The sequence below is a fragment of the Aulonocara sp. 'chitande type north' Nkhata Bay genome, linkage group LG12, assembly GCF_057382095.1.
Source record: "Aulonocara sp. 'chitande type north' Nkhata Bay isolate Kocher_YH1m ecotype deep benthic linkage group LG12, A_spYH_male_GT1.1, whole genome shotgun sequence".
In the NCBI taxonomy this organism is placed as follows: domain Eukaryota; kingdom Metazoa; phylum Chordata; class Actinopteri; order Cichliformes; family Cichlidae; genus Aulonocara; species Aulonocara sp. 'chitande type north' Nkhata Bay.
Window position 1 is genome coordinate 17,225,123 of NC_141355.1, and position 26,580 is coordinate 17,251,702.

Consider the following 26,580-nt stretch of genomic DNA (forward strand, 5'->3'; position numbering starts at 1 on the left):
GTCTAATGACATCAACACCCTATATCAGGTGTGCATAATTGGGTCAAAAGAAGGACTTGACGGGCTCAGAAAAGTCAAAAATAGTGAGATATCTTGCAGAGGGATGCAGCAGTCTCAAAATTGCAAAGCTTCTGAAGCGTGATCATCGAACAATCAAGCGTTTCATTCAAAATAGTCAACAGGGTCGCAAGAAGCGTGTGGAAAAACCAAGGCGCCAAATAACTGCCCATGAACTGAGAAAAGTCAAGCATGCAGCTGCCAAGATGTCACTTGCCACCAGTTTGGCCATATTTCAGAGCTGCAACATCACTGGAGTGCCCAAGAGCACAAGGTGTGCAATACTCAGAGACATGGCCAAGGTAAGAAAGGCTGAAAGACGACCACCACTGAACAAGACACACAAGCTGAAACGTCAAGACTGGGCCAAGAAATATCTCAAGACTGATTTTTCTAAGGTTTTATGGACTGATGAAATGAGAGTGAGTCTTGATGGGCCAGATGGATGGGCCCGTGGCTGGATTGGTAAAGGGCAGAGAGCTCCAGTCCGACTCAGACGCCAGCAAGTGGAGTACTGGTTTGGGCTGGTATCATCAAAGATGAGCTTGTGGGGCCTTTTCGGGTTGAGGATGGAGTCAAGCTCAACTCCCAGTCCTACTGCCAGTTTCTGGAAGACACCTTCTTCAAGCAGTGGTACAGGAAGAAGTCTGCATCCTTCAAGAAAAACATGATTTTCATGCAGGACAATGCTCCATCACACGCGTCCAAGTACTCCACAGCGTGGCTGGCAAGAAAGGGTATAAAAGAAGAAAAACTAATGACATGGCCTCCTTGTTCACCTGATCTGAACCCCATTGAGAACCTGTGGTCCATCATCAAATGTCAGATTTACAAGGAGGGAAAACAGTACACCTCTCTGAACAGTGTCTGGGAGGCTGTGGTTGCTGCTGCACGCAATATTGATGGTGAACAGATCAAAACACTGACAGAATCCATGGATGGCAGGCTTTTGAGTGTCCTTGCAAAGAAAGGTGGCTATATTGGTCGCTGATTTGTTTTTGTTTTGTTTTTGAATGTCAGAAATGTATATTTGTCAATGTGGAGATGTTATATTGGTTTCACTGGTAAAAATAAATAATTGAAATGGGTATATATTTGTTTTTTGTTAAGTTGCCTAATAATTATGCACAGTAATAGTCACCTGCACACACAGATATCCCCCTAAAATAGCTAAAACTAAAAACAAACTAAAAACTACTTCCAAAAACATTCAGCTTTGATATTGAGTTTTTTGGGTTCATTGAGAACATGGTTGTTGTTCAATAATAAAATTATTCCTCAAAAATACAACTTGCCTAATAATTCTGCATTCCCTGTAAACACTGTGTGGTGAGTTAGCTGGCTGGCACAATAGTCACAAGACCTTGAAACAAAACTGTGTGAGTAAGCAGCTGTGCCAAAAAGATGCAAGAAGACAAAACTGACAAGACAGGAAGTGAGAGAATATATCATCCCACGTTTAGTCACAATGATGACAGTGACAACCATAGCAACTAAAACCACCAGGAATCATACCACACTAATAAATAAAGCACAAACTGAGTATCTCTCAGCAGATATCTGGATATTTTAGATTCAATTATCATTGTTATTATTATTATTCTACTACTATCAGCATTACTCAATACGAGCTGCATTGTTAAAGACGTTCATAGAGTACAGCAATATTTTTTTTTAACAGGAAACCACACTAAATATGAAATCATGTGGGCTTCAGTCCTCCATCCTGTGTGGGTCAGCATGAATGAGGAAACTTAGTCATTTTACTGTTGTCAACATGAATTAAATGACTTGAAGTTTCACAATGAAGTGCTAAATTCTCTGCATATAAGAAAAAGGAGCTGGCAGAGCACATTGCTCAGTAATTAGTGTTATGACATGAAAAGCAATTGCTTGGATGAGATATGAAGTTTAATTAAGAGCTGAGGCCTGTATTGAATCAGAATAAAGAGCAGAGACTAGGCGGGCACGTGTGTGTATAGCCCAGCAGAGCAGAGGCATCTGATCCACTGCTGTCTTGCACGGTCTAATCTGAGATGCCTGTTAGAAATTAGAGGGATTAGCGGCTGTCTTAAGTAACATTTAGCAGTGGTCTACTGTCTCAGGAGACGGGGTGACTAAATAAGTCCAGCTAAAAATAGCCACTACTCCTTGACGTAAAATGATTATAACACAGTTGTAAATGCACACAAAAATAAACCTTTGGGCTCTGCAATGAAAAGTGTCACCAATGCTTGTAATGTTCAGTTACAATCTGTCAGTGTAATGGAACTTGCATAATAAGCATCTAGGCTTTAGACTAAGACACAGCACATGCCCTCACCACTACGATGCTGTTTACAAACATATGCACAACACTGCAGTGACAGGGAGAAAAACCAGAGATCGTCTAAAGAGAAGGTGGCATAAACTATCTAATCTGACTTAGAAAAGTTTTTTTCCCACTCTGTTAGAAAATGTGATAATTATGGTATACAAAAAGGGAATGACTCGCACATTAATGACAGCAGGATCTGGGGGCACTAATGTTACCAGCAGTAACTCTATACATCAATACAAAACAACACTTCCTGCTGACCGTAAAGGGAGAGAGCTGTGTGTCAGGAAATCCAGAGGTAAGTCAGTAATAAATCACAGATTTACCCAAGACCTAAAGCTAAAAAAAGATAACACTGTTCAAAGCGTGCACCTCCAAACCAAAGTTACAAAAGCAGCACAGTGCGCCACCCTCACTGCTTTAGTCAGCACAGGGTAAAGTGTGTTGCCACAAAGTTCAAGAGTGACAACAAAGGGAGTTGGAGTAAGAGGAGGAAAAAATAATTAACTACATGACGCAGCCAGATAACAGTGACTGCAGGCCCAGACTTCAATGAAAAGCATCTGAATAAACAGGTGTATTGCCAGTAGCTGTACTTGAATTACAAAGAGCAGCTCTACTACCAGATCAAAATGCAGTGAAAGGAAAAAAAAAATAAATAAATAAAACCTTGCATCTTGGGGAAGCTGTATATATAATTATGGTGATGTAGAGCTGGGCGATATGAGATTTTTTCATATCACGATATGTTTTTTTCATTTCAGGCGATAACGATATCTATCACGATATAAGCCAAATAACTATATTTGTAAGATTTAAATGTGCCGTTGCTCACAAGTAAAATGTGAAATAATCAGCAGCTTGTTTTTATTTAAATATTTAAATAATAAGAAAGGGTATAAAAGAAGAAAAACTAATGACATGGCCACCTTGTTCACCTGATCTGAACCCCATTGAGAACCTGTGGTCCATCATCAAATGTGAGATTTACAAGGAGGGAAAACAGTACACCTCTCTGAACAGTGTCTGGGAGGCTGTGGTTGCTGCTGCACGCAATATTGATGGTGAACAGATCAAAACACTGACAGAATCCATGGATGGCAGGCTTTTGAGTGTCCTTGCAAAGAAAGGTGGCTATATTGGTCGCTGATTTGTTTTTGTTTTGTTTTTGAATGTCAGAAATGTATATTTGTCAATGTGGAGATGTTATATTGGTTTCACTGGTAAAAATAAATAATTGAAATGGGTATATATTTGTTTTTTGCTAAGTTGCCTAATAATTATGCACAGTAATAGTCACCTGCACACACAGATATCCCCCTAAAATAGCTAAAACTAAAAACAAACTAAAAACTACTTCCAAAAACATTCAGCTTTGATATTAATGAGTTTTTTGGGTTCATTGAGAACATGGTTGTTGTTCAATAATAACATTATTCCTCAAAAATACAACTTGCCTAATAATTCTGCACTCCCTGTATAAGCAATCAGAGGTGAAACAGTCTTTAAAATTAGTCTTTCATTTGAAAAAATACAGCCTATAATTTCCGACAAATACAAAAGTTGTATTAATTAGATACATTTGATGACCCCAGAAACAGAACTATCAATGGTAAATGGATTGATTCTTATATAACGCTTTTCTACTCTCCTGGAGTACTCAAAGCGCTCTATACTGTACAACATGTCGCATTCACCCAATCACTTTCTTCTAAGCTTTTAGTGCTTCCCAACAATCAGCAACTTGGAGTTAGTATCTTGCCCAAGGATACTTGGCATGGAGACAGGAGGAGCCAAGGATCGAACCACTAACCTTCATCAGTAGAATGACCTGGTCTACCTGAGCTGCAGCCACCCCAATCAACCCACAGCTCTGGTCAGATGTTTACAGGCATTCATCATTACTGTTCCCTTTCCAGGGTGGAATGATCTACAACATACTTTTTTTTCCTTTTTTTTTTTTTTTACCAAGAACTCCTGGCACAAACTTGAATTTATTATAGATTTTCAAAAGTACACATACAGGCTCAATTATACATACATCCCCACAAATATTTGGTCAAACGTCATTTAGTAAGTTGCATCTCACCTAGATGCTTTTTGGTAGCCATCAATAAATATCTGGCATAATTCTGGTTGAAGACTTGATCACTCCTCTTGACAGAGTACATTTAAATTGGTTGGTTTCCTGGCACAGACTCAACTTTTAGGCATAGTCCATACTTTTTCAATAGAGTTGAGTTCGAGACTTTGGGAAGGCCATTCCAGAAGTTTAATGTTAGCCTGCTTTATCCATTTTCAAAACCAAGCTTGACGTGTGCTTGGGGTCACTGTCCTCCTTCTTCATTATTCAATTCACTTTGTGCAACATACGGTACAGCCGATACCAAAACGGCCCAGGAGCATGACACTACTACCACCATGCTTGACAGCTGGTACAGTATTTTTACGTTTGAAAGCCTCACCTGAACAGTTATGAATTATATTATTATTATTGTATGTATATTTGGTGTTGCTGTCCTTCTCCCTGTTTGCGTGTGTGTGTGTATATGTATATGTGTTTCGGCGGGCGCCTTCTGGCCTGGTGGGTGTGGCCCTGCTGACGGTCTGGCCACACCCGAAGCCACACACCTGCTGCTGATCAGGCCTTGTCGGGGGAGCTACTTAGGAGAGTCTTGGAGCTCCCAACGACGCGGGATCATTCCATTAGACTCCACGAGAGGTGTGGAGTGCCAGACAGCAGCCATCATGGGGAGTGCTGAGACAGGGGAGCGGAGAGCACAAACACTGGGAGAAGACACGACACGGGAGTCTGGGGAAAGCACGGGGATTTATTGTTGTTTAGTTTCATACACTGTAAATAAACGCACTGTTTACACACAGAGCACCGCGCCTGGGTCCTCCTTCCCTACACCCCCACGGTCTGCTAGCCAGACGGTGACAACATGACATGTGAGGCAACAACAGATCGGTTAACAGTATAAAAATATTAGATGTTACACCTTCAAAAACACATATTCAATTTCTCTTCCTTTATTAATACAGCCACTTCTTTGTGGAGTTTATGTGTGGCAACCTTGAACTGGCATTGTTGGTTTGCACTGCATTAAACTTAAATGAAAATCAGCGGGTCTCATGATGATGCTGTTACCTCATCCAGTTATTAATGTATTTCTGGAAGCTCTTTAGTTGGAAAAAATTATGTGTCAGCATCAAATTAGGCTTTTTTTTTTTTTTTAATTCTCAGTCATGAGTATATAAGCAGAACAAAGGCATGTGACACAAATTTTCCAGGGAACCCTTGGAGCCCAGTGATGTGATCACCCACTCTTGTCCTTTATTACAATGACTCATTTTTTAATGAGGAATTAGTATTTGAAACATCACCACGTGCTTTTAAATGTATGAAGCCCACATGATAAATTACAACACATGTTAATTTTAGATGATGCCAGCACGCACAAAAAGACCTGCTTTCAAGTAACTCCAGGTTATTCAGTAACGGAAAGTCGGCTTAAAGATTTCACACTACAGAAACAAAATGAGTGTATGTGTAACAGTTCTCATCAAACAAACTTACGAGCCTTTTTGTTAATGCAACCACTCGTTAAGACAAATATCTACCCAGCCAATCACATTACACCAACTCAGTTAGGCATGTAGACGTGGTCAAGACAACTTGCTGACGTTCAAACCGAGCATTAGAAACGGAAAGAACGTCGATTTAAGCGACTCTGAACATGGCATGGTTGTTGGTCCCAGATAGGCTGGTCTGAGTGTTCCAGAAACTACTGATCTGCTGGGATTTTCCTGCAAAACCAATCAGATAGGAAGGCAACAAATAACAATTTATTACAACCTGAGGTATGCAGAAGGACATCTCTGAACGCATAACATGTTCAACCTTGAAACAGATGGTCTACAGCAATAGAAGTCCACACCCAGTGCCTGTAAAAACAGGACACTGAGGATATAAATTGCTTAGAGCCGCCAAAATTGAACAATAGAAGATTGGAAAAATGTTCTCTTGTTTGATGATTCATTTCTTCTGCAACATTCAGACAGTAGGGTGATACTTGGCACAGACAATATGAAAGCATGCAACCATTCTGCCTTAGATCAACATTTCTGGTCGTTGTTGGTGTAACAGAGGTATCTTTTTGGCATACTATGTTTTGGCAAATGACGAGTTCACTGCACTCAAATTGGCTTAACTTATCAGCAGATTTCAATCCCGTAGAGCAGCTCTGGGATGTGGTGAAACGGGAGATTCATCACATAGATTTGTAGCTGAAAAATCTGCAGCCATCAGGCCAGTATGGACCAAAATCTTTGGGGAATGTTTCCAGCGTAAGGGGTCCAACTCAGTGCTGACGAGATATACGTAATAAAGTGTCTCATGAGTGTATGTACAAAAAGCAGATGACACTGGTGAATGTTTGTATAGAATATGATAAATGTTTAAATGTGTAGTAGAGGTTCTAGCTTTCCTCACACCAAGAGCCTTTCATAATTTGTGAGTTTACTAATGTGAGTTGTAATCAAAATGTTCAAGATATCCTCCTTTCAAATTCAGCAACATCAAGATTTTCAGTGTTTCTAAAGTTAGTCTGAGGAAAAACTGCTGTATTACATTTATGTGATTGTACATTTTAGAAGAATCAGTGATATTCTGAAGATTTTAATATTTAAACACAAATAAAACAAAAGAAAATCAAATAAAAAACGGCAATAATTGGTGCTACTTAACTAAAAACATATACAGTGCGTCTTGGATACATTTCAGTTTATGATAGCCAAACCTATAAACATCAACAGCCAAAATATTAGGAACATCTCTCGGTGTACTAACTGCTCAGCAGCGGCATAAAGCTGAACACTGCAAACACATTACTAACCAGTGTGATTTATTGCAAAATGTTTGCAAAATGCATGAAAGGCTATAAAACATTATTTATGGCAGTTTAAACAATTTACAGAACTAAAGATTCTTTAGAAAGTACACCGACTCAGTTAAAAAGAAAAATTACGTTGCTCCCTCTGATGTCATCTGGCAGTTTTTGTGCATTTCACCACCTGACTTCCTTTTTCATGCTCTGCATTCAAGCAGGCAGCATCGGCTTATTGCCATATATTAATCTAAGAGAGCTTCTGCAACAAACCCGATACTGTATTTTGCCCCAAAAAATCCCATTTGTTACACAGGTTTGAAAAGAACTCTTATTGTGTTTAATCTTCAATATTGATTGGCGACAGGTCCGGCAGCACAGCAGATTTTCTCTGTGGCTTTTTTGCTGCAGAGTCCTCGTCTAAATCTTTATCTTCCTCCTCTTCACAGTCATCAAAGTCATCTTCATCATCATCATAATCATCATCACTGTCCAAACCATCCATGTCTGTCTTCCTTCGTCGACATCCCTTTTTTCTCTGTTCATCAACTTCTTGCTCGTTTTGCTCCAGATGTGAGTTCACCCTACACGGTGAAGAAAAAAGACATAAGAACTGTTGTTTAACTTTGCACCAACAATCCAAATCTTCCAGTATTGCGTTGTCACAAAGTCAGTAACTCAACAAGCTACAGGAAATTACCTTTCCTTAATTAACACTTAGTGGAAGCATTTAGATGCCAAAAGCAATGCTTAAAAATATGAGAAGCCCATGAAATGATGTTCAGGGTCAAGTATTGGCTACAATGTATCTTATTCTCCACAAGGTGGCAGACTTACAGTAGTTACAGTATTATGTGTATGTGCTTGTCAGTGATAAAAGATGAAAATACATTTGCTTAAATCACTTCGGTGTTATCCCGTCTCTTTAGGAATCTAACACATGTAGAAACTCCTGTAATTCATGTTCGTTTTAAAAACTTGTTGCCAGTGTGAAAGGAAAAAAAATAAACTGGTGTCATCAAATTTGATTTTCTCAGAACATTGAAAATTGAAAGCTCTTCTTTGGATGTCAGCTGCCTTTTCTCTGACAAGATGATCCCACACAGCTTGATTGATGATTTGAACCAAAAACTTTGGTTTCATCACTCCATCAGACCCGTTGCCACTGATTTTCAGTCCAGTTTTTGTGTAATGCGGCGTACCTCAGCCTTTCCTTATTCCTTAAGAATGGCTTTTTGACAACCACCCTTCCACTGAGAGCATTTGTAATGACGCCTCAGTGAACACAACAGATGCATCTCACAGGTCCTGTGTCAGATCTTTGCTGAATTTTTTTCCCCATTTCTTAAGAACATCATTTTTAGATACTGTTCATCTGCTGTAGATATGTTTTTGTTTTTAGGCCTGGCACTTCTTCTTTTGTTTAATTTCGTCAAATTTCTTTGCAGACATACTGCACACCATATGCAAGATTTCTTGGGTTTTTTTCTTTTGGCTGTCAGTTTTCTCTTTGGCACTTTCAAAGCTTCAGCTAAGGAAATGGGAACAAAACGCCTAAACATACAATTTGTTGTTTGTTGAATATCTGTTAAATGGAGATGTGACACTGGTTTATTCCTTTGGGTTAGCAGTGTTTTTTTGTTTTTTGTTGTTGTTTTTTTTTGGGGGGGGGGGGGGGGTTAAGCTTGAATGATTCATAGGTCAGTATTAAGTGGCTTAACAAAGAAAAAATCCTAAAAAAAAAATGCTCAGGTACAAGGACTGAACTGGAAATGAGTGGACAAAGCAGCCAATGTTCAAAGAAAAACTATGAAAGACTTTCTGAAAGCCTGAGGAACTATTGCTCAAGACCTTTTTTAAACAGGTTTTGAGCGGAGGACAAAGCTCTGGCACCTTGGAAGCAAAATATGAAGAAATGATGGGTGAGTTCGTACTTTGTACATTAATGTATATAAGGACAAAACACACGCAAACTTATCCTCTTACGGAATAACAATCTCCTCCTTCTTCCCACACTTGCAGCAGATCTCTTGCTGAAGAGAGCAGGGCTTACAAATGATGTGATACGCATCTTTTATTGTCTTTTGGGAGCACTTGACACTGCAAAAAAAACAATCAGTTATTAAGACCAATGTATTTAACTTGCCACTTAAAACAATATATCCATGTGTTGGGAAAATTCTTCTAAGCAGTGGAGATAAAATATTTAGTGGCTAATTTTCAAAGTCTGCCACTATGAAAAAATGAGATGGCTAAAATCATGCACGATATGAAATAAGCAAAGAATGTTTGTGGTGTAGTTTCATTTTTTGCACAGGTAAAAAAAAGAAGCTGATAAACTGAAATAGGGCTGCCACGATTAGTCGACTAGTCACGATTACGTCGACTATCAAAATCGTCGACGACTGATTTAATAGTCGACGTGTCGTTTGAAGCTTTGTAAGATCCTGAAAGACGCAGGAATAAGTAGCAGGATTTAAGAGTGTAATAACAGACTGACACAGAAGATGGCAGCACTGCATGTACAAGGATGCCAACTGCCGTTAAACCCCGAAGAAGAAGAAGCTGTGTCCCAGAATTCATAGCGCGGCCCAGCTCAGTTTCCAACAATGGTGGCAGCTAGTTGGTTTTACTCTTATTATTCTTTCTGGGTCACAAAATAAATGTTTAACATATTTTCAGGCGAGAATGTAGCTGTGTAAACCTCAAATATCTGCTCAGTTTATCAAGACACCACATATTTTCAAAAGTGCTCCGACGTTTTCAGAGACGTCTGTTACCCACTAGCTCGATAGCTAGCCGGAGGCTAGGCTAGGCTAACTAGAGCCGTGAGAACACCGGACTCCCGGCAAATCGTTTTCAAACCCACCGCCGTCTTTCGCTACTCAGGTTAAATATATATATAAGTCACTTAGATAACTTCAAAATTTTATTGTTTGGCTTTTTTTTAGTATTTTATTTGTTCCTGAGTAAATCGGTTTGGCTGAGATTAAAGTTTTTACAAGCAGACAGCTGATTATCAGAAGTGTGAGATGCTCAAGAATTTACTCCGGTGTCCTGTTATATTTTAGATAGCAAGGAGTTTATTAAACCACAACAATCTGCAGATTTCATTAAAATTTAATAAACTATCATCTTGTCTTTATTTTTAGTTAGCACATACCTTAAACACTTAAAGCTGTAAGCTAATGATAGTTATATAAGAGCAGATGCTGCTGGTGCAATAAGCTGTATGTCCAATGGATGATGATCTGATTAGTCGACTAATCGCAAAAATAATCGGTGACTAGTCGACTATCAAAATAATCGTTTGTGGCAGCCCTAAACTGAAATAAACTCTTCAATTCACCGACTGCTTTGTTGTTACTTGATGTGCATTTTCATGAACAGCTGTAAGAATTTGCCCCTAGCCCTGCGTACTGAAATCAAAGTCTGCAATACTTATGTATACTTACCATTTTCTAGGCTGTGTTAGCGGCTTGTATTTGTTGTACTTAACTTTCCACTCAAGAACACCTTTACAGCGTTGACAAAGCCCATCATGGATCTTTGAATTTGCCTTCTACAATTGAGATTAGAGAAGCAAAGACAATAGAGATGTTCAAATATTATGTGTGTTTAACAAAGCAAGAGCTATAAACAAGTTTTCACAGGAAATGATTTATCACTGGCAGAAATGACAGGAAGAAAAAAGTACAAACTCCCTACAGTCTCAGCCTTTCTCAAATAAATGAATATTGTGAATAAGTTTAACTTTCCTTAATTAACACTTATTGGAAGCATTAATTAAGCAATAAGACCACTCTGTCTCAAATCACCATTCTGTTTGAAGATTTACCTACAAATTTTGTTGTGCATAGTTAGCTTATATAATCGTTTCTGTACAAGTATAGCTACACACACACAACTTTATTATTATTTTTTTGCACTATGGTAAAATGACGTGACACACGAGTATCTCAAAAACTATTAAAGATAAAAGTCAGAAACTTTCACTAGCCTTTCTTACTTTCTTACCATGTATCAGAATGTATTGACTAGTTATAACATAGAAAAACTAAGAATAATAAAATAAAATAATAAATTCAAGACTCATTCAAGAACGCTAATAAAAACTTCACATTGAAGTCTTCAGACTATTCAGGTAATTTCTGAACATTTATTAGATATAATTGTGTTTCACAATAATGCAAAATTAAACACACAGAATACTTTTCGAAATTAAATTCATGGTAGGACACCTCAAGTTTTCAAATATCTTGAAAAGTATTTGATACACGAAGAAAAAAAATTCACAGCACACACACGTCCAAACTTTGGACCATAAAACCTTTAGAAAAATCTGAAATGGGCTAGCCGAAAATATTCTGAAGATTGATAAAATGGCCCAAATGCAAAATGCAATACAAGGCTAAATAACTTAGCTCAGCAAAGCTGACACACCTTCACTTGTGTAGTCGCTCCGTACTTGTCGTTTTTAAACGCAGTTGTGTTTTGATGCTTCTGGCCCCGCGATCGAGATGTATTACCTCTCTGAGAACTCATGTTATTAAACCTTTTTAGCCACACACGTTACACAGATACACAAACTAAGCACCATGCCGCCGAGCAAGAGCACTAACCCGGAAGAAGTAAGAACGCGTCATGAAACGTCATTGAGAACTACGTAAAAAAAGGAAAGAAAAATTTGTTATTTTAATAAACAGTATATTTCATGTATGTATTTATTTTTTTAAAGTCAGAATTTCTTTTTACATTTACAAACACACTTAATAAATTATAGCTTGTCAATGACATCACCGACTAGAACTAGAAACACCTTTGTGGACGCTGATTGGACGATGCCTTCCAATAGTAATTTCTGATTGGTTGTCAATCCTAAAAAACTTAAATCCTCAGACTGCGGCGTCTAGAAGGACCGCCCATAAACATCAAAGTCATTGGGGGAGTCGTTTTGTCGACCTCTTTTCCCATTGGTCCACAGAGCTGTCAATGAACGCCTCTTTTTCCTCAAGCCAAGATAACAAGCAGGGCTGGGCGATATTCACAACGAAAGCAGTGATGTTTCGGTGGCAGGTGATACTGCTGTGAATTGTTTGGTAAGCTGCACGGACACGTCTGCTAGATTTGAGTGAATTTTAAACTGTTATCTTTCCTATCAGCTTCACTGCTGTGCTTTAGAAACTTGAACGTTTCGAATGAGTCGATGTCGTTATCGTCCAGGACCGTATGTTGAGAAAACCGAAAGGAGGGAAAATAAAGGAAACGACAGTTCAGAAGACTGTGTGGTCCGGAGAACGAAGCTGCCAGCTAATACTAATTAAAGAAGGATAATACACACTCAAACTGACATCGCTAACCGAGGATAATCTGGCCAAGGATAACCTCGACAAGCTCTAGGTGTCGAGAAGATAAATTAGTTGGCTTGGTGCGAAGATATCTCAAGACTGCGGTGACGTCTACCTAGTACTATCACCTTTAAACACAGAAAGAAAACCAAAACAAACCCCCAGCCGCCGTCCAGGTAAGCTTTCTTTGGAATATATGTACACTTGGTACACCATACTTTGCAGCTAATTGTAGCTGCTAGAAACGAAACCCTCACAAATAGCCTGGTGTAACTGTAATCTCTGTGAACACATTGCTACATCCACCACCATTTTACAGTAAATCGCCGCGGGGCTCCGTTTAGCCTCTGCTTGGAATGGACTTTGTGGTAAGAATGTAGGAAGCAAATAGGCTCCATTGTCGTCCCCATCCTCAGTCATCCCTGACACAGCCGTTTATTTACCCACGTATCATACAGACAGTTCAGCTGAGTTAAAAATCAGCAGCGTGTGAGTAAGATTAATCAAGTAATTTCCAGCAGCTGTTTAGCGTCGTTTCTTTAGACTGATCTAAGCAAATCAGTTGCAAGATTTATGAATATATCAGACAGAAATGTCCATCTATGAAGCTGCTAAGTGCTGTGGCTGGTCAGAGGAGCTATCGCCAAAGGAAAGAGGAAAGGTAATCCATATAACACATTGTCATAATCTGATATTAGTGAGCATTTTTTCCCCCTGCTTGGTTAAAGAGTCACATTACAAAGCAGCATGACTGGCTAAGATAACTTGGAGATTTGCCTCCAGCTGCCATATGTTTTACCAAAAAGGAGCTGTGCTGACATCACTGCTGCAGTTTCATAGTAGCTAGAATATCTTAAGAGGTAACCTAAGGTAGGGGTCCAGGTGCAGGGAGAGACAAAAAAGCCTTTCAAGTTAATTCTCTGAGTGACTGTGAAGCCTCAGGGTAGACATGGAGAGAAAAATCACTCGGCTAGGGTCATCTCCCTTTAAAATCCTGTCTCGAGAGAGCTCTGCATTTTAGAGAGAGAGAGAGATTGTTTAGTGTAATAATAAAAAATAAAATTTTAAAAATGACAGCAGCCTGGCTCAAGCCCCTCGTCCAAGAAATCCCCTGCTTTGCTTAACAGATATAGTTGTATATGTAGAAAAACCTAATTTCGAAACTCTGGCAGAGATTTGCTTTTGTAGCATCTTTCTTGTGGGATGCATTGGCATATCGGTGTGTTTTCTTCCTCACTATGGGATATTTCTATTTTAATCCTTTTGGTTCTCTCTGTTGCAGCACTTTGAGGATGAACCACTTATCGCTCAGTGAGCTATGTTGCCTGTTCTGCTGTCCACCGTGCCCCAGCAAGATCGCCTCAAAGCTGGCCTTTCTACCCCCTGAGCCGACCTACAGCCTCATGTGTGATGACAGTGGCAGCCGATGGACGCTGCACCTCTCCGAGCGTGCTGACTGGCAGTACTCGGCCCGTGAGAAGGAGGCCATCGAGTGTTTCATGACACGCACCTCAAGAGGGAGCCGCATTGCCTGCATGTTTGTCCGCTGCTCACCCAGCGCCCGGTATACTCTGTTGTTCTCCCACGGTAATGCAGTGGACTTGGGCCAGATGAGCAGCTTCTACATTGGCCTCGGTTCACGGATCAACTGCAACGTTTTTTCCTACGACTACTCTGGTTATGGGGCCAGCTCTGGGAAGCCTTCGGAGAAGAACCTGTACGCTGATGTAGATGCTGCCTGGCAGGCGCTCCGATCACGGTAATGAAGCGTTATAATGGATGGATAAGTAATATAAAATGACGTGATATTAAAACAACTGAGCAGTATGCAGAATCCTGTAAGAGACTTATTTGTGAATGCACAAGACTCCTGCAGTCACTCAAAACCTGTTTATTAGGATGTGATAGGATGTGATAGCATGGAGAAATGAACCTAAATGGCCGTTTAGATGACTCATGACAAACAAGGAGTTAAACCCGATGAACTTTAGGGAAAAGTAAAGTTCCCACAGTACTTGAAATGATTGGATTTTTTTTTTTTTTTTTAAATTAGAGTATCTGAAGGGGAAAGTGAAGTGACATAACACAAAAAACTGTAAGGAATATGGTTATAAAAAAAAATAAAAAAATCCCCTACAGTGTGTGTGGTGGTAATATTTAAAGCCTTATTAGTCATATTAATAGCAGGTCCCTGTTTTATGTCTTGGTTGGCAGCTTTGTATTGCTAACAGGAATATTATGAATAACAACAGTGTCAACCTGTGTTTCTGGCATGCTGTAGAAATATGGGGGCATTTTAGAAAGTGTTAAATGATGAGGATTAGTGAAGGAAATGATGATTTAGATGGAAAAGGGCAAAAATGAGAAGATGTGAACTTCTGAAGGTGCTGGGGGCGGAGGGATGACTACTTAACAGAACTTCACAAAATCATGAGGGAAGATGATGAGGAATGGCTTAGTGGGGATGACATGATGTTCTTGTAGGCGAAGAAACGTGGGTTCTGTGATTACGCTGCGCCCCCTCCTCCAATAATATGTAGGTGTGAGCGGTTGCTCTGCTACATGTTTGTACAGGTGACTAATTATTGGCTGATTGGAAACTGGTATTTATGTTTTCCCAGTTGATGATAACCTACTTGTTCAGGACTTTCTGTTATCTTATTGTGGTTTCAAAGTGCACACGACCCAGCAGGAATTCAGTTTGCAGTTGAAGTCTTGTTCTATTACACTTCGATAGTTATTTTTAAAGAATCAAACTTCTTAGTAATTGGTTTATGAAAGACTCTGTATAAAGAACTCGTTCTCTGCATCACTTGTATCTGGTCCTCATGCTCATGAATAGTTTATTACTGCAGGTGTGAACTCTTGTTCAGCTTCAGTTCCTTCCCCCAGATAAGGTCGTCTTACATGTAAGCAGTGCTTATCAGTTTGTCTAACGCTGTGGCCTTCACTTCCTTCCATTTGTGTTTAAGGACGTCTGCTTATTGTCTCCAACCATCTCGTCATCTCCTTCTTTTGTCCTTTGTGTCACCACATTGTGCTTGAAGTCTGTAGGTTTGCCAGTAGAGTGCCTGTACTGAAAACCCACAAACAAAACATAAGTAGAACTGAAACGTAAACAGAATTCATCAGTCGCTTTTCAGATTATTGAATCAAAGCCCAAAATACTTGTTAGTTCCCGCTCCTAAGATATTTTGGGGGAAGTGGATGAAGGTAGATCTTTGATCTGGGGAATCTGTGGTAGACCTATTTCACTGTGTTCCTGATATTTTACACAACAGCTAGCTGGAACGTATTTAGGGGGGGATGAATTAAAAATGAAAATAATTTTTAGTTGAAGCTCTACCTATACATGCAGGGTAGAAGCAAGAAAGCAAACATCAACCTGCTGCGATGAAACAGGATGTGGAGGGTGTGTGTGTGTGTGTGAGTACTATGTCCATTATATCTGTGAGTTCTTGTTTTGGGAGAAGGGAAAGATAAAATTTCATCCAGTAAGACTGCTTGTCTGTATGTTTCCTGCTGGAAGACAAATTACTAAGAGAGCAGATGGGGAGACTTCAGAAGTGTTAAAAATGCTGGAAGAGAGGAGACAAAATGATCGAGATCAGCCTTTGGGGGGGAAAAAAAAAAAGCTGTTCTTTAAGTGTGGAGTGTTCCTCCTGTGTTATTGCTAGTGTGGGAGTATGTTCTTTCTGTACTAAATGAAGGTTTTGGCACTGCAGAGCTTTAAAGTGCTGATAACACTGCTAAGAGCCACTGACAACAAATCTTACAGTTTATTAGCTGCTGACTTTTGATGTGAACCTCCCCAAGCACTTTCACAGAATCTAATGAATGGGCTTCTGTAAATAAGGACCTCTTATATAAGGAAGCTACAGAGTTTAACTAGAAAATTGACGGTAAGGCTTTTGCATTTAAGAAGCAAGCCATTGCTGTAAAGATGAAAAAGAACCTGCTTTTCTGGTGGTTAAAAGTCACATGTCTGTAGGTATAGGCTTGATTGTTTTCTTTTCTCATCACCCGTTCGAAACCACACTCCTGGAATGACCTGATTGCTTGTCCCCGCTTTTTTTTTTTTTTTTTTTTTTTTTTTTTTTTCTCTTTCCCTTCTTTTAAACATCACTAACGACTTCTCCAAGTCAAAATAACAATCTAGTTTACACTGGTAAAACTGCTTGGACTGTAGCTATAATATGCAAAGGCAACATGTTGTCATTAGCTGATTGACTTAAAAGCTAACACTACTCACTCGGCTCCATATTTAACACCTTCAGGCCACTTTAACTTTTTTACACTGCTTGCTACCATCAGGTACGATCACTGAAGCAGGGCATCAAATACAGGTTCTCATGGTTTTGTAGGTTTATTTGGAAGAAATGTCTTTGAGATAAGATGAGCCTTTTAGGAACAAGAATTTGTTTTTTCTTTTCCTGAAGGCCTAACCTTGGGGCTTGACTGCATATCTCGTGCTTTGTAGTCACATGGTTAGCAGTCCCACAGCAGAATTAAACTACGTGACCCATGGGTCTTGCAACAAAGACGAGTTGAACAAGGTTAGATGACTTGTTTTTTTTTGTTTTGTTTTTTCAGTCCTGTGCTTCATATCAGTGTTTTATTACAGATGCACACATTTGTAATCTGTCCGTCCTAGTAATGGGCAGGTGCTGAGTGTCTGAGAAAGCTTTCTGTACCCGAATGGTCAGCATTTAAGAAAAGGTCATGAGACATCAAGGTATTTTAGAGCTTTAGAATTTAGCTTTTCAATGTGATTCTTAGAAAATCCACTCTCTGCGTACAAGGCAAAACAGATGCAGGACATTAAGTTGTAGTGTTTTTTGTTTTTGTTTTTTTTTTCTCTTCAGTCTAAAGGCCAGTGTAGACACTAGTTGTATTTGTGTCTGTGTGTGTATAGCTACTTTCAGCTGCTTCCTTGTCACATGGGTTCACTGGAGCAGGTAGCATTTAATCTGTATCTTGATAATAACATCAGATGTACCTAGTGTCAAAGTGCATTACCTCAATATCTGATCTCAGTTCTCATTAGTTGGGCAAAGTTGGCTGACTTGTCGACATGGTGTGTCCCACGTCACATGAAGCAACGCTTCTGATTAAGCTTTCATTCTTTCCATTGTTACTCTAACATCACTGCACCTACATGTAGGTCTCTCAAGTTTTCTTGGTTAGCAGGAAGAGTTGGAGTTGGATGACGTTTCACCTTGTGGTAGTAGGAATGTGGTCATACCAGGGTTTTTCCTTGCTTTGCACATGCCTTTGGGGGGTGACCATACGCTAAAGCACACATCTCCTGCGTACATTAAAAGCAACCTAACATTATTTCACAGAAATCAATGTTTTTTATTTTAAGAGGGTTGTTTTTTTTTGGTTTTTTTTTTGTTTTTTGTTTTTTTTTGGTTGTGTGGTTTTTTTTTTTTTGTTTTTTTTTTTTTGTTTTTTTTTTAAACAAATGTCTTATTTTTGCTTGAGTAAATGAAACCCGGATGTAAAACAAAACAAAAAAAACCCTCAAACAAACATTGTGATGAAATGCTAATGATTTGATTTTATTAATTTTTTTTTTTTCCCCAGCTGGTTACAACCCCACTCCTGACTGAAATCAGATTTGGAGCAAACCTGACCACTTACTGTGCTGTCTAGCTGATTGCATCACATTCTGTGTTTACAAATCAGTCTTAAAATTTACAACATTACACACACAAAGCTTTTTTTTTTTTTTTTTTTTTTTTTCTTTTTTTTGCTAAAGCAAATGATGTGCGTCCATTTGAAATTTGTGGTTCCCTTGATCCCTGGATCTCTTGGTTTATAGCCTTGACTGTGTCATTCTCTCCTTAGCTCTGCTCATTTTCCTGTTACGTTTTATATACACATTATGTAAATATTCCCACTATCAGAAATCTAACATCAACACTCTTCCTTTGTTCTGGATGGTAGTATTTGGCTAATGTCAACAACACCCTTTTGCTAGCTTGTACCATATCAGTTCAGGACTCAGTTCTGCTTTTAGGCCAGTGCTGCAGTACATCAGATTCAATTCTAAGTAACTCGACTTCATATTAATGCTGCGTTGGGCTTTTTTTTTTTTTTTTTTTCACAGAAAGATAAAATGACTGACTTTTATGATTTTATTTTTTAATCAACACTTAGGATTACTTGCTTGGTTATCACTGAATTATATTTTGGTAGTTTAACACTCCCTACAGACTTAATTTTGTTTCCAAAATTAAGTCTGTAGGGAGTCTTTTACAGTTTTATCAATATTTTAGTCTTTGCATGCAGAATCTTTAGATTGGTTTAAATAAGGTTTCTAGTATATTGGTCTTTCTCTCAGCTGTCTCTGCCTGATCTTGAGGGCTGTGCCAGATTTATAATTGACTGAGTATGTGATGGAGAGTACAATTCAGCCTTTTGACCTCGCTGAACATGAATCGACTAGATGGCATTATCACATCAAAAGGCCTCTCTGCATGGCTTCACATTAGTCGGTTGCCTACATACCTCGTGCTTGTATCTCATGTTAGATCAGGCTTCCAGCTTTTAAGAAGAAATGAGCTCTCAACTCTAGCGGTCTGCGTTTCTTTTCTGACTGAATTTTGAACACTGTAACCTGACACTTTCTCCTTTTCTTGTTTTTCTGCATCCTTCAATGTTTTTTCACTGTATGATTCAGCAATGTGCAAATTCACCTCCTCTTGAGTATTCACTTACTCGTGTGGGTTTCACTTTACTGTGTTACTCTGTACTGACAGAGGCCAGCCACCTGTCATTTTGCTGACTGTGTAAGCACAACTACACAGCCTTTGCCACCAAAACACTCCCATGCCTCACTGGATACGGCACACCTTTCACCTGAGCTGGGAGTGGGTGAGATAATGTGAGTCAGCAGGGTTCTACACGTACATCCTCCAGTATCACACTAGGAGTGTGCTTAATGGATGAATGAAAAAGATTATTTTAGAAGCGATGAAACTATATGTTGTGAAATCAAGTGCCGGAAGTGGGCGAGTAGTTGATGAAGGCCTCTGGTCCAATTCCTTGCTGTATTTGTGTGTTTAAACATGAAGTGGCACTGTATTGTTTTCTTTTGCCTTGGAGGTGAAGGCATGCCAGCAGTCAATCCTACTAGACTAATATTGAGTGGTAGCCTAGCAACCAATGCCTGAGCTTTCAGACTAAGGTGTTTCCACACTGTGGCCAATAAAAACAAACAGGAAACTCACTTCCTCATCAATAATCTTATTGATCCAGGTCGCAAGCACTATCCATCTTCTTGGAAATGAATGGAGGGGAGAAATTCCCAAACATCAGCATGCATCAAGACACGAGGAAGGCAGCTCGATGCTCTTTGTTTGCTTTTCTTACCTTTAAATACCACTAGTTGCCTGGAGACAAGCCGGCTTTATCTATGAAGTAATCTGGGTGGAGTTTGATTTCTCACCTGACTGTTCTCTTCAGCACAGAAACAAACTCTTCTTAATGTCCTCACATACTAATAGATTTAATTCACTTTCACTGACTTCAGTCCACATCACCCCTATGTACTTGTACACAAAGTGTAATAATGGATCATTGAGCATTTCAGTGAAGAATTCCCCTGCTGTAGTGCAGATGGTACTCTAATCTGTGGTTTGTTTTTTGTTTTGTTTTTTTTTTTTATAAATTGCTGTACATATGCGCAGGACTTCCTGAGCATATGTTTGTGATGGTGACGGCTGTGGAAGGAGGATATTTTTGGTCTTCAATGCGCAAGAGGTGGGTGGTCAAGAGGGAGTGAGACACACAATAGGGGAATGAGGGAGGACGTGATGCATAATAGAATGGATTTGTGTCAAGGGACTAAATTGAAGGTTTGAGGGATTGGTGCAACTCGGAACCATGGAGCAAGCCGAAAGGCAGTGGAGTGTGGTGTTGGCTGGGACTTAAGCAACTAAATAAAAAGACTAGGAAACAGTCAATGTGTAGTTATCATCTTAAAGGTTCCTTATCCCGGCCAGTGTTTAACATTGTTGCTCCACAGCAAGACGTTCCTGCTTCCTGGTTTGAGGGCTTTTTGTGCAGAGTTTGCATGTGCTAACCCTGTTTGCATGGGCCCTCCCGAGGTACACTGGCTTTCTTCCAAAGTCCAAAGAGGTATATGCTGGGATAACTGGTGATTATAAATGTTACCATTTGAGTAATTGTGAGCATGAATACTATCTCTGTCTGTGTTGGCTCTGCGGTAGGTTCTTCCAGGGTGTTCCCTGCTCTTTGGCCCATTGATAGCTGTTATAGGATCATTGGGTTCATAAGCCTGTATGCCGGTATTAGGATACATAGCAAGGGTAGCTTTCACATCTGTGAGTGCACCATTAATGCTGAACAGTGTACACAGATTTGTATATACATTTTGCTCTTTAAACCAAAGCAACTGTTCTCCTCAGTTCCCAGATGCCTATAGAGAGGAGGTGATACTACTACTACTACATTTTATATGTGGAAATGATTCTTGTTTGCTGTCTGATTTATTTTTGTTGTCGGAGTTCTAGTGACTAATAATTTTTGAGTGTAAGCAGGTACACAATTGGTGTCAAGAGTAAAAGACAAATTGCATTTGCTGTAATTCAGTCTTGAAACCATGGCCATCCCATTTACAGACAGTGACTGAAGGATGGAACAAGAAGTCATGGCCCAGTTATTTGCTGGCTACATCAGAAGCCCAAATTAAATGGCCATTGCCCTTGGAGGTTTCTCAGCAGTCCAGCTGAATGATGGGTTTTCAGATTTTTCTAATTTTATTTATTTAATTTTTACCTTCCTTACAGTTTCTTCCTTTTTTTTTTTTTTTGTTTATTTATTTATTTTATTTGAAGCTAAAGTAACATGCCATAAATAACAGAAGTTGTTGCCAAAAATTCTCATAATCAGGCAATTAGGTTAATATTTAGCATTATATTAGCTTTTAGCTTCTGAGAAATGGCCTTTCTTCAGTAGGGCTACGGGAAGGGGGACGGCAGTTTGATTATAGTGAGTGTTGTTTATTTTTTATTTTTAAGTTTAATAATCCATTCGTCAAATTTGGCAATTTTCAAACTATGGTTCAGTTTCAGGCAAAGGCGCTGCCACATCAGAAAGGGCGCTGTCATTCTTCTACAGTTTTGTACAAAGACTTGACATTTTGTTCTTGTCCTTACAATTCGTCTGTTACCTAAGCAGCTATATTGTGTTGTATAACCAAGATAGGCTTTCATTCCTCGAATTGTGTACATTGCAGTCAGCTGAAAGTCAAGTTGCTTTTAATACTGTAGCATCAGCCTTTGCTAATGCTTTTCCCATGCAGTGCCAACCTTTTCACCCCTATTTATACTGTGTAAAGACCAGCTGATACCAATAAACAGTTCCTATATTGCTGCTCGTGACTGTGTCCAAGCTAGACTTTGCTGCGCCTGTGTGTACATTTCCATATTTAATACATCACCCTGCACTTAAAGTCTGTTACCTTTAATAGCAGCAACACTACATTATTGCAGGTTGTTCTCTTGCAAAGGGTGTAAGTATGTTAATCCATCACAGCGTTTTAAAGCGCTGCTAGACTTTGGTGTTCGTGTAGTCATCAGTGTATTATAGGAGTGCTGCAGAGCTAAGGCTCTAATGTTAGTGTTCATTTGAAGTCCCTAATTTTAATACTAGAGTAGAGCTTTATTTGTCATGTTGTGACTTTACCGTGCAAAATCCAGCAGTGCAGCGGCAGAGACAGCAGCAATGCAGTGTTTTCAGACTAGTTTTCAGGTCGTCAGCAAGAGTGGGTCACGTTCTCTGTAATCAGCTGTGGAATGCCGCTCCCCCCCACCTATATTTATTTCTCCCTCACCCTAAATACAGTATCTGTCCCTTTTGCTCTATTTCAGCTTCTTTTGCTCTCACCCCCCCCCCCCCCCCCTTCTGAATCACGAGACATTAGGGGTGGTCCTCTTTTTAAGCTGCCCTGAAAAGCAGCACAAAGACAGACTTACTCAGCTATAGCTTGATCACATCTTGGTGTGCTTGTTTTAGGAGTCACTGTAATCACAGAGTCCCTGACATGATGGTTTTACTGATAAGTGTATGAGTAAGCCTCATTTTCTGATAAATAAATGTGGATCCTAAAATAAAGCATTTGCTCTTTTTGTTTTGCCAGCTAAGCTGCTTTGTGTAATTAACTGAAGGCCCAACTGGATGCTTGCCAGTGTCTGGATGAGCACACAAAATGTATCTAGCTACTAGTAGTGTAAATATCCTATTCACGATAAGCAGAGGGTGATGTTCCTGTACTGTTTATCCTCCTTGTAGGTATGGTATCCGTCCAGAGAATGTGATCGTGTATGGTCAGAGCATTGGCACCGTGCCCTCTGTAGACCTGGCTTCTCGCTATGAGACTGCTGCAGTCATCCTCCACTCCCCGCTCACCTCTGGCATGAGAGTGGCTTTCCCTGACACCAAGAAGACATACTGCTTTGATGCCTTCCCAAAGTGAGTGGACCGTACGGACAGATGGCATATGTGGTAGTCAGGCTAAATCTGCCACACAGTATACACTTAAAGGGCTGCGGCCTCACGTGCATTTAATAACGCAGCACTGTATGAATAAATGTGCCAAGGAAAGCACACAGCTTAGTTGAAAACTGGATTTATTTATAAGACAGCAATTCAGGAAGTAAGTTTTGTTTTTTCTCTTTATGGGCCCCCCCCTTCCTTCCTCCCACCTCTCTTCCTAGTTAAGCACCCAGGAGAGTCCTTAAAAAAGCAGATATTCAATAGCTCCCCCTGGTGTAAAATCAGGAAACTAGCTGTGCTCCTTTTTTTTTTTTTTTTTTTCCAGTTAATTATTGTTTTAATTCATTCATTTAGAGAATACTTTTAGTAGCAAGAACATTAACTAAGCCTCCGTTTCCCTTTTTTCTTTCTTGTGTGTGGGTTTTTTTTTTTTTTTTTTTTTTTTTTTTTTTTTTTAACTTCCCTATTTCTGACATGTTTCCTCTCTCTTTTTTTTTCTTTCTTGTTTCTTCTCTCCCTCCCCCCCCTCTCTCTCTCCAAAGCATCGACAAGATTTCCAAGGTAACATCACCAGTACTCGTGATCCACGGTACAGAAGACGAGGTCATTGATTTCTCCCACGGGCTGGCACTATATGAACGCTGTCAGCGCCCAGTGGAGCCGCTCTGGGTAGAAGGGGCCGGCCACAACGATGTGGAGCTCTATGGACAGTACCTGGAGAGACTGAAGCAGTTTGTTGCACATGAGCTAGTCAACTTGTAAAGGAGCTGGGGGAAAATGGCGGAGAGGGAAGAAGAGAACACCGCCCCAGATTTAAGGAGAAGCCGAATGATGAATGAGGGGTACAACATTTTATTCTAATTCAACTAGAAGTTGTGTGTTGTACCAACATTTTGATGGTTGACTGCCCATAAATCGGGCTTGCCCACACCGTCTGCTCCACACGCTGCAGCTGTGAAGTACTCTTTTTTTTTTTTTTTTTTTTTTTTTTCTCCTTTCTTTTTTTTAAATTTTCTTTCTATCATGTTGAAAATTGCACATTGTGAAATTCTGTGTGTGAATAAAAGGAGAAGCAGACGTGTGCACAGGCAACAAACCATGTGTACTTGCCATGTATGACTGTGTATGTGCCACATTTTTGCTGCCTTTTGTGAAGGACATGGTCCACAGAAACTTTTGACAAGCTGTGCTGGACCAGACTCACTCAAATTCAACTGAACTCAGACCAAATCTGTCTGTAGAGTCAGACTAACGCACTGCAGTCACCATGAATTCTTCTTTTTTTCTTTTCTTTTTTTTGAGTACTGTTTCTTATATATTTCTTAACATTCTACTTAATATTGCACGTATCAACTGTCACTGAAGAACTGTACAAGACAAACTGACATATTACCCTTCCGTGTCGGTGTTGCCAAATGTGTAGTATGATACATTGCAGAGATTTAGGAATACAAGGAAGTGTACTTTTACAAATCATGTCTAGAACCATCTCCAAAGCTTCGTTAGTTGTGTGAATCCTCCACTTCTGTTTAGTTTTAAAGTGGTACAGTCTACACAGATACAGCACAAGACAAGGCACTGTCAGCAGCTTATTGTATGTAGCCGGTTTAAAGGCCGGGACTGTACGTTGTTACACAAGGAAGTGTGAGTTATTTCCTCACACTGGAACAGTGCTTACATCAGAGTTTGACTTGAAGTATTGTTGGTATAAGATCAGTTTACTACACTGTAGTTGATGAAATTGATTCTTCTTGACAGAATTAAATGCAGGGCAAGTCTGTCGACAAAATGCCATCTACCTGTTTTGTTTTTTTGGATTTTACCCATTTGTCTGTGCAGTAGTTGTCACGAAGCTCTGTGTTGACAGTGTTTTATTTCCTGCCTTTGGATCTGAAGAGGTCAAGTTACATAATGTGCATAGCTACAAATCTCTGGTGTATCTGGATCACATCTTTCTGTCTTGTTTGGGTTGTTTGTTTTTTTTGGGGGGGGGTTTGTTTGCTTTTTTGCTGACAATACTGTAATTACTGTGACGGCAGAGGTAAACCACTAAAGCCAATCAGGAATGGTGAACTTTATGAAAACTGCTAGTTTTTCCAGCATTGTCTTAAAAAACAAGACAATGCTGTGTTTTCAGTCCTCCCATACATTTGAGCTGAACAATCCTCCCTGTGTGTGTGTTGGACAGTGGGTAATGTCAGTGTGAGTGGCTCAACATTGAAGGCCTGTCATGGACAGAAGGTTTTCCTTTTGGTTTGCATTAGATGTTCATTTGCTTTTTAATGCCAAGTGAGGCAAGATGAGCTCTTTTTCAGTGCCCAGACAAGCCAATGTCAACTTGCAGCTGCATGTCACCCATGGCTTCCTCCTGCTTTGTCTTTTGTTTTTGTTTGTTTCCCCCAGTATCTGGGTTGCACTTGAGCCTGTGTTTAGAAAGATGGATCAGAATTTGTTAGTAAATTAAATGAACCAATAAGCTAAAGGGTGCTACTGTAAACCTTCAGGTCTGATTCGTTACAGGTTGAGAAGAAGAAAATGACTCTAGATCAGAACCATCATTTCTCATGATGGTCTGTTATGAAAACAAGTCAATCATGCTTTTCTTTTTTTACTTTTAATTTGTTTACTGGACTTTTTTTTTTTTTTTTTTTTTTTTTTTTAAATAAATAAACCTGTTCTTTTTACAACCTTTTGTCTTCGATTAACCTATTAACTGTATTTCTTGGTAGTTCTCAAACTATTGATATGATGGAGACTAGGCCAAAATTTTGGCTTTTCAAATGATCTTTGTACTGCTCATCTTGACAAAAGTCATGTCTGGTTTGATTTGATTTTGTATGACATATTTCAATACAAAAAGAAGCTGTATGTAGTAACATTAATAAAGTCATTCTAACATGGATAGACAAAATAAATGGTATTTGACAAACAATCTAATTTGTGCTTGAAATTGTGATCCTGGAGTGAAACCGTGATAAGGATTTTGAATGTTGCATCTGGTTTCTCTGCCCTGCAGTTGGGTCCTGTTTTTGGCTACAATGGATCCAGCAGACCCGAATCTGCCAAGAAGCATTTTAGGAGGTGATGTGCTAGCTTAATTTCAGTCAGGCCTACTAGCTTGGTGTCTGCTCCATCTCCAGAGCTGACTGGCACCTGGCATTTATCTGCATCTTTGTGCAGCCCAACTCCTCTGCCTCACCCCTCCCCAGCCTCACCCCTGCTTGTTACCCTGGTGGACTCCTGATTGCTGCTGCATCAAGCTTGGCCTGCATCTCTCCTCGATGTCTTGACACGGTCTGTCTTGTCGCCCTCCCTCCTCCATAGTAATCTCTGACTGATGGCTTTCCAGTTAGCCTCACGATTGAGTCTGCCTCTGGCCTCCAGAGGGGTTTGGTAACCATCATTATTATTATTATTATTATTATTATTATTATTATCATCT

General features: G+C 39.6%; 2 protein-coding genes across 3 annotated transcripts; one reads left to right on the plus strand and one right to left on the minus strand.

The window, feature by feature from the left end:
- Positions 1 to 5,250: 5,250 nt before the first annotated feature.
- On the minus strand, positions 5,251 to 11,876 carry lg12h9orf85 (linkage group 12 C9orf85 homolog). Its single transcript, XM_086313938.1, has 4 exons — positions 11,707 to 11,876; positions 10,719 to 10,825; positions 9,250 to 9,363; positions 5,251 to 7,847 (listed from the first exon to the last, which is right to left on the minus strand). The coding sequence occupies exons 1-4, from the start codon at positions 11,806 to 11,808 to the stop codon at positions 7,604 to 7,606; spliced, it is 567 nt and encodes a 188-aa protein (XP_086170064.1). The 5' UTR covers positions 11,809 to 11,876; the 3' UTR covers positions 5,251 to 7,603.
- Positions 11,877 to 12,190: 314 nt separating this feature from the next.
- abhd17b (abhydrolase domain containing 17B, depalmitoylase) lies at positions 12,191 to 25,787 on the plus strand. 2 transcript variants are annotated; one of them, XM_086313940.1, is made up of 5 exons: positions 12,191 to 12,362; positions 12,487 to 12,787; positions 13,894 to 14,370; positions 22,935 to 23,114; positions 23,681 to 25,787. In XM_086313940.1, exons 3-5 carry the CDS (start codon positions 13,904 to 13,906, stop codon positions 23,898 to 23,900), a joined length of 867 nt encoding a protein of 288 aa, XP_086170066.1. In that variant the 5' UTR covers positions 12,191 to 12,362; positions 12,487 to 12,787; positions 13,894 to 13,903; the 3' UTR covers positions 23,901 to 25,787. The 2 variants fall into 2 exon arrangements, with proteins under 2 accessions (XP_086170066.1, XP_086170065.1); XM_086313939.1 differs by having other exon boundaries at positions 12,191 to 12,787.
- Positions 25,788 to 26,580: the final 793 nt, after the last annotated feature.

Coding starts and splice junctions, on each gene's coding strand:
- abhd17b (XM_086313939.1), top strand. CDS start 13,904: ATGAACCACTTATCGCTCAGTGAGCTATGTTGCCTGTTCTGCTGTCCA. Junction 14,371..22,934: donor TGGCAGGCGCTCCGATCACG/GTAATGAAGCGT, acceptor TCCTCCTTGTAG/GTATGGTATCCGTCCAGAGA. Junction 23,115..23,680: donor TGCTTTGATGCCTTCCCAAA/GTGAGTGGACCG, acceptor CTCTCTCCAAAG/CATCGACAAGATTTCCAAGG.
- lg12h9orf85 (XM_086313938.1), bottom strand. CDS start 11,808: ATGAGTTCTCAGAGAGGTAATACATCTCGATCGCGGGGCCAGAAGCAT. Junction 10,826..11,706: donor GAGCGACTACACAAGTGAAG/GTGTGTCAGCTT, acceptor TCTCAATTGTAG/AAGGCAAATTCAAAGATCCA. Junction 9,364..10,718: donor CTAACACAGCCTAGAAAATG/GTAAGTATACAT, acceptor TTTTTTTTGCAG/TGTCAAGTGCTCCCAAAAGA.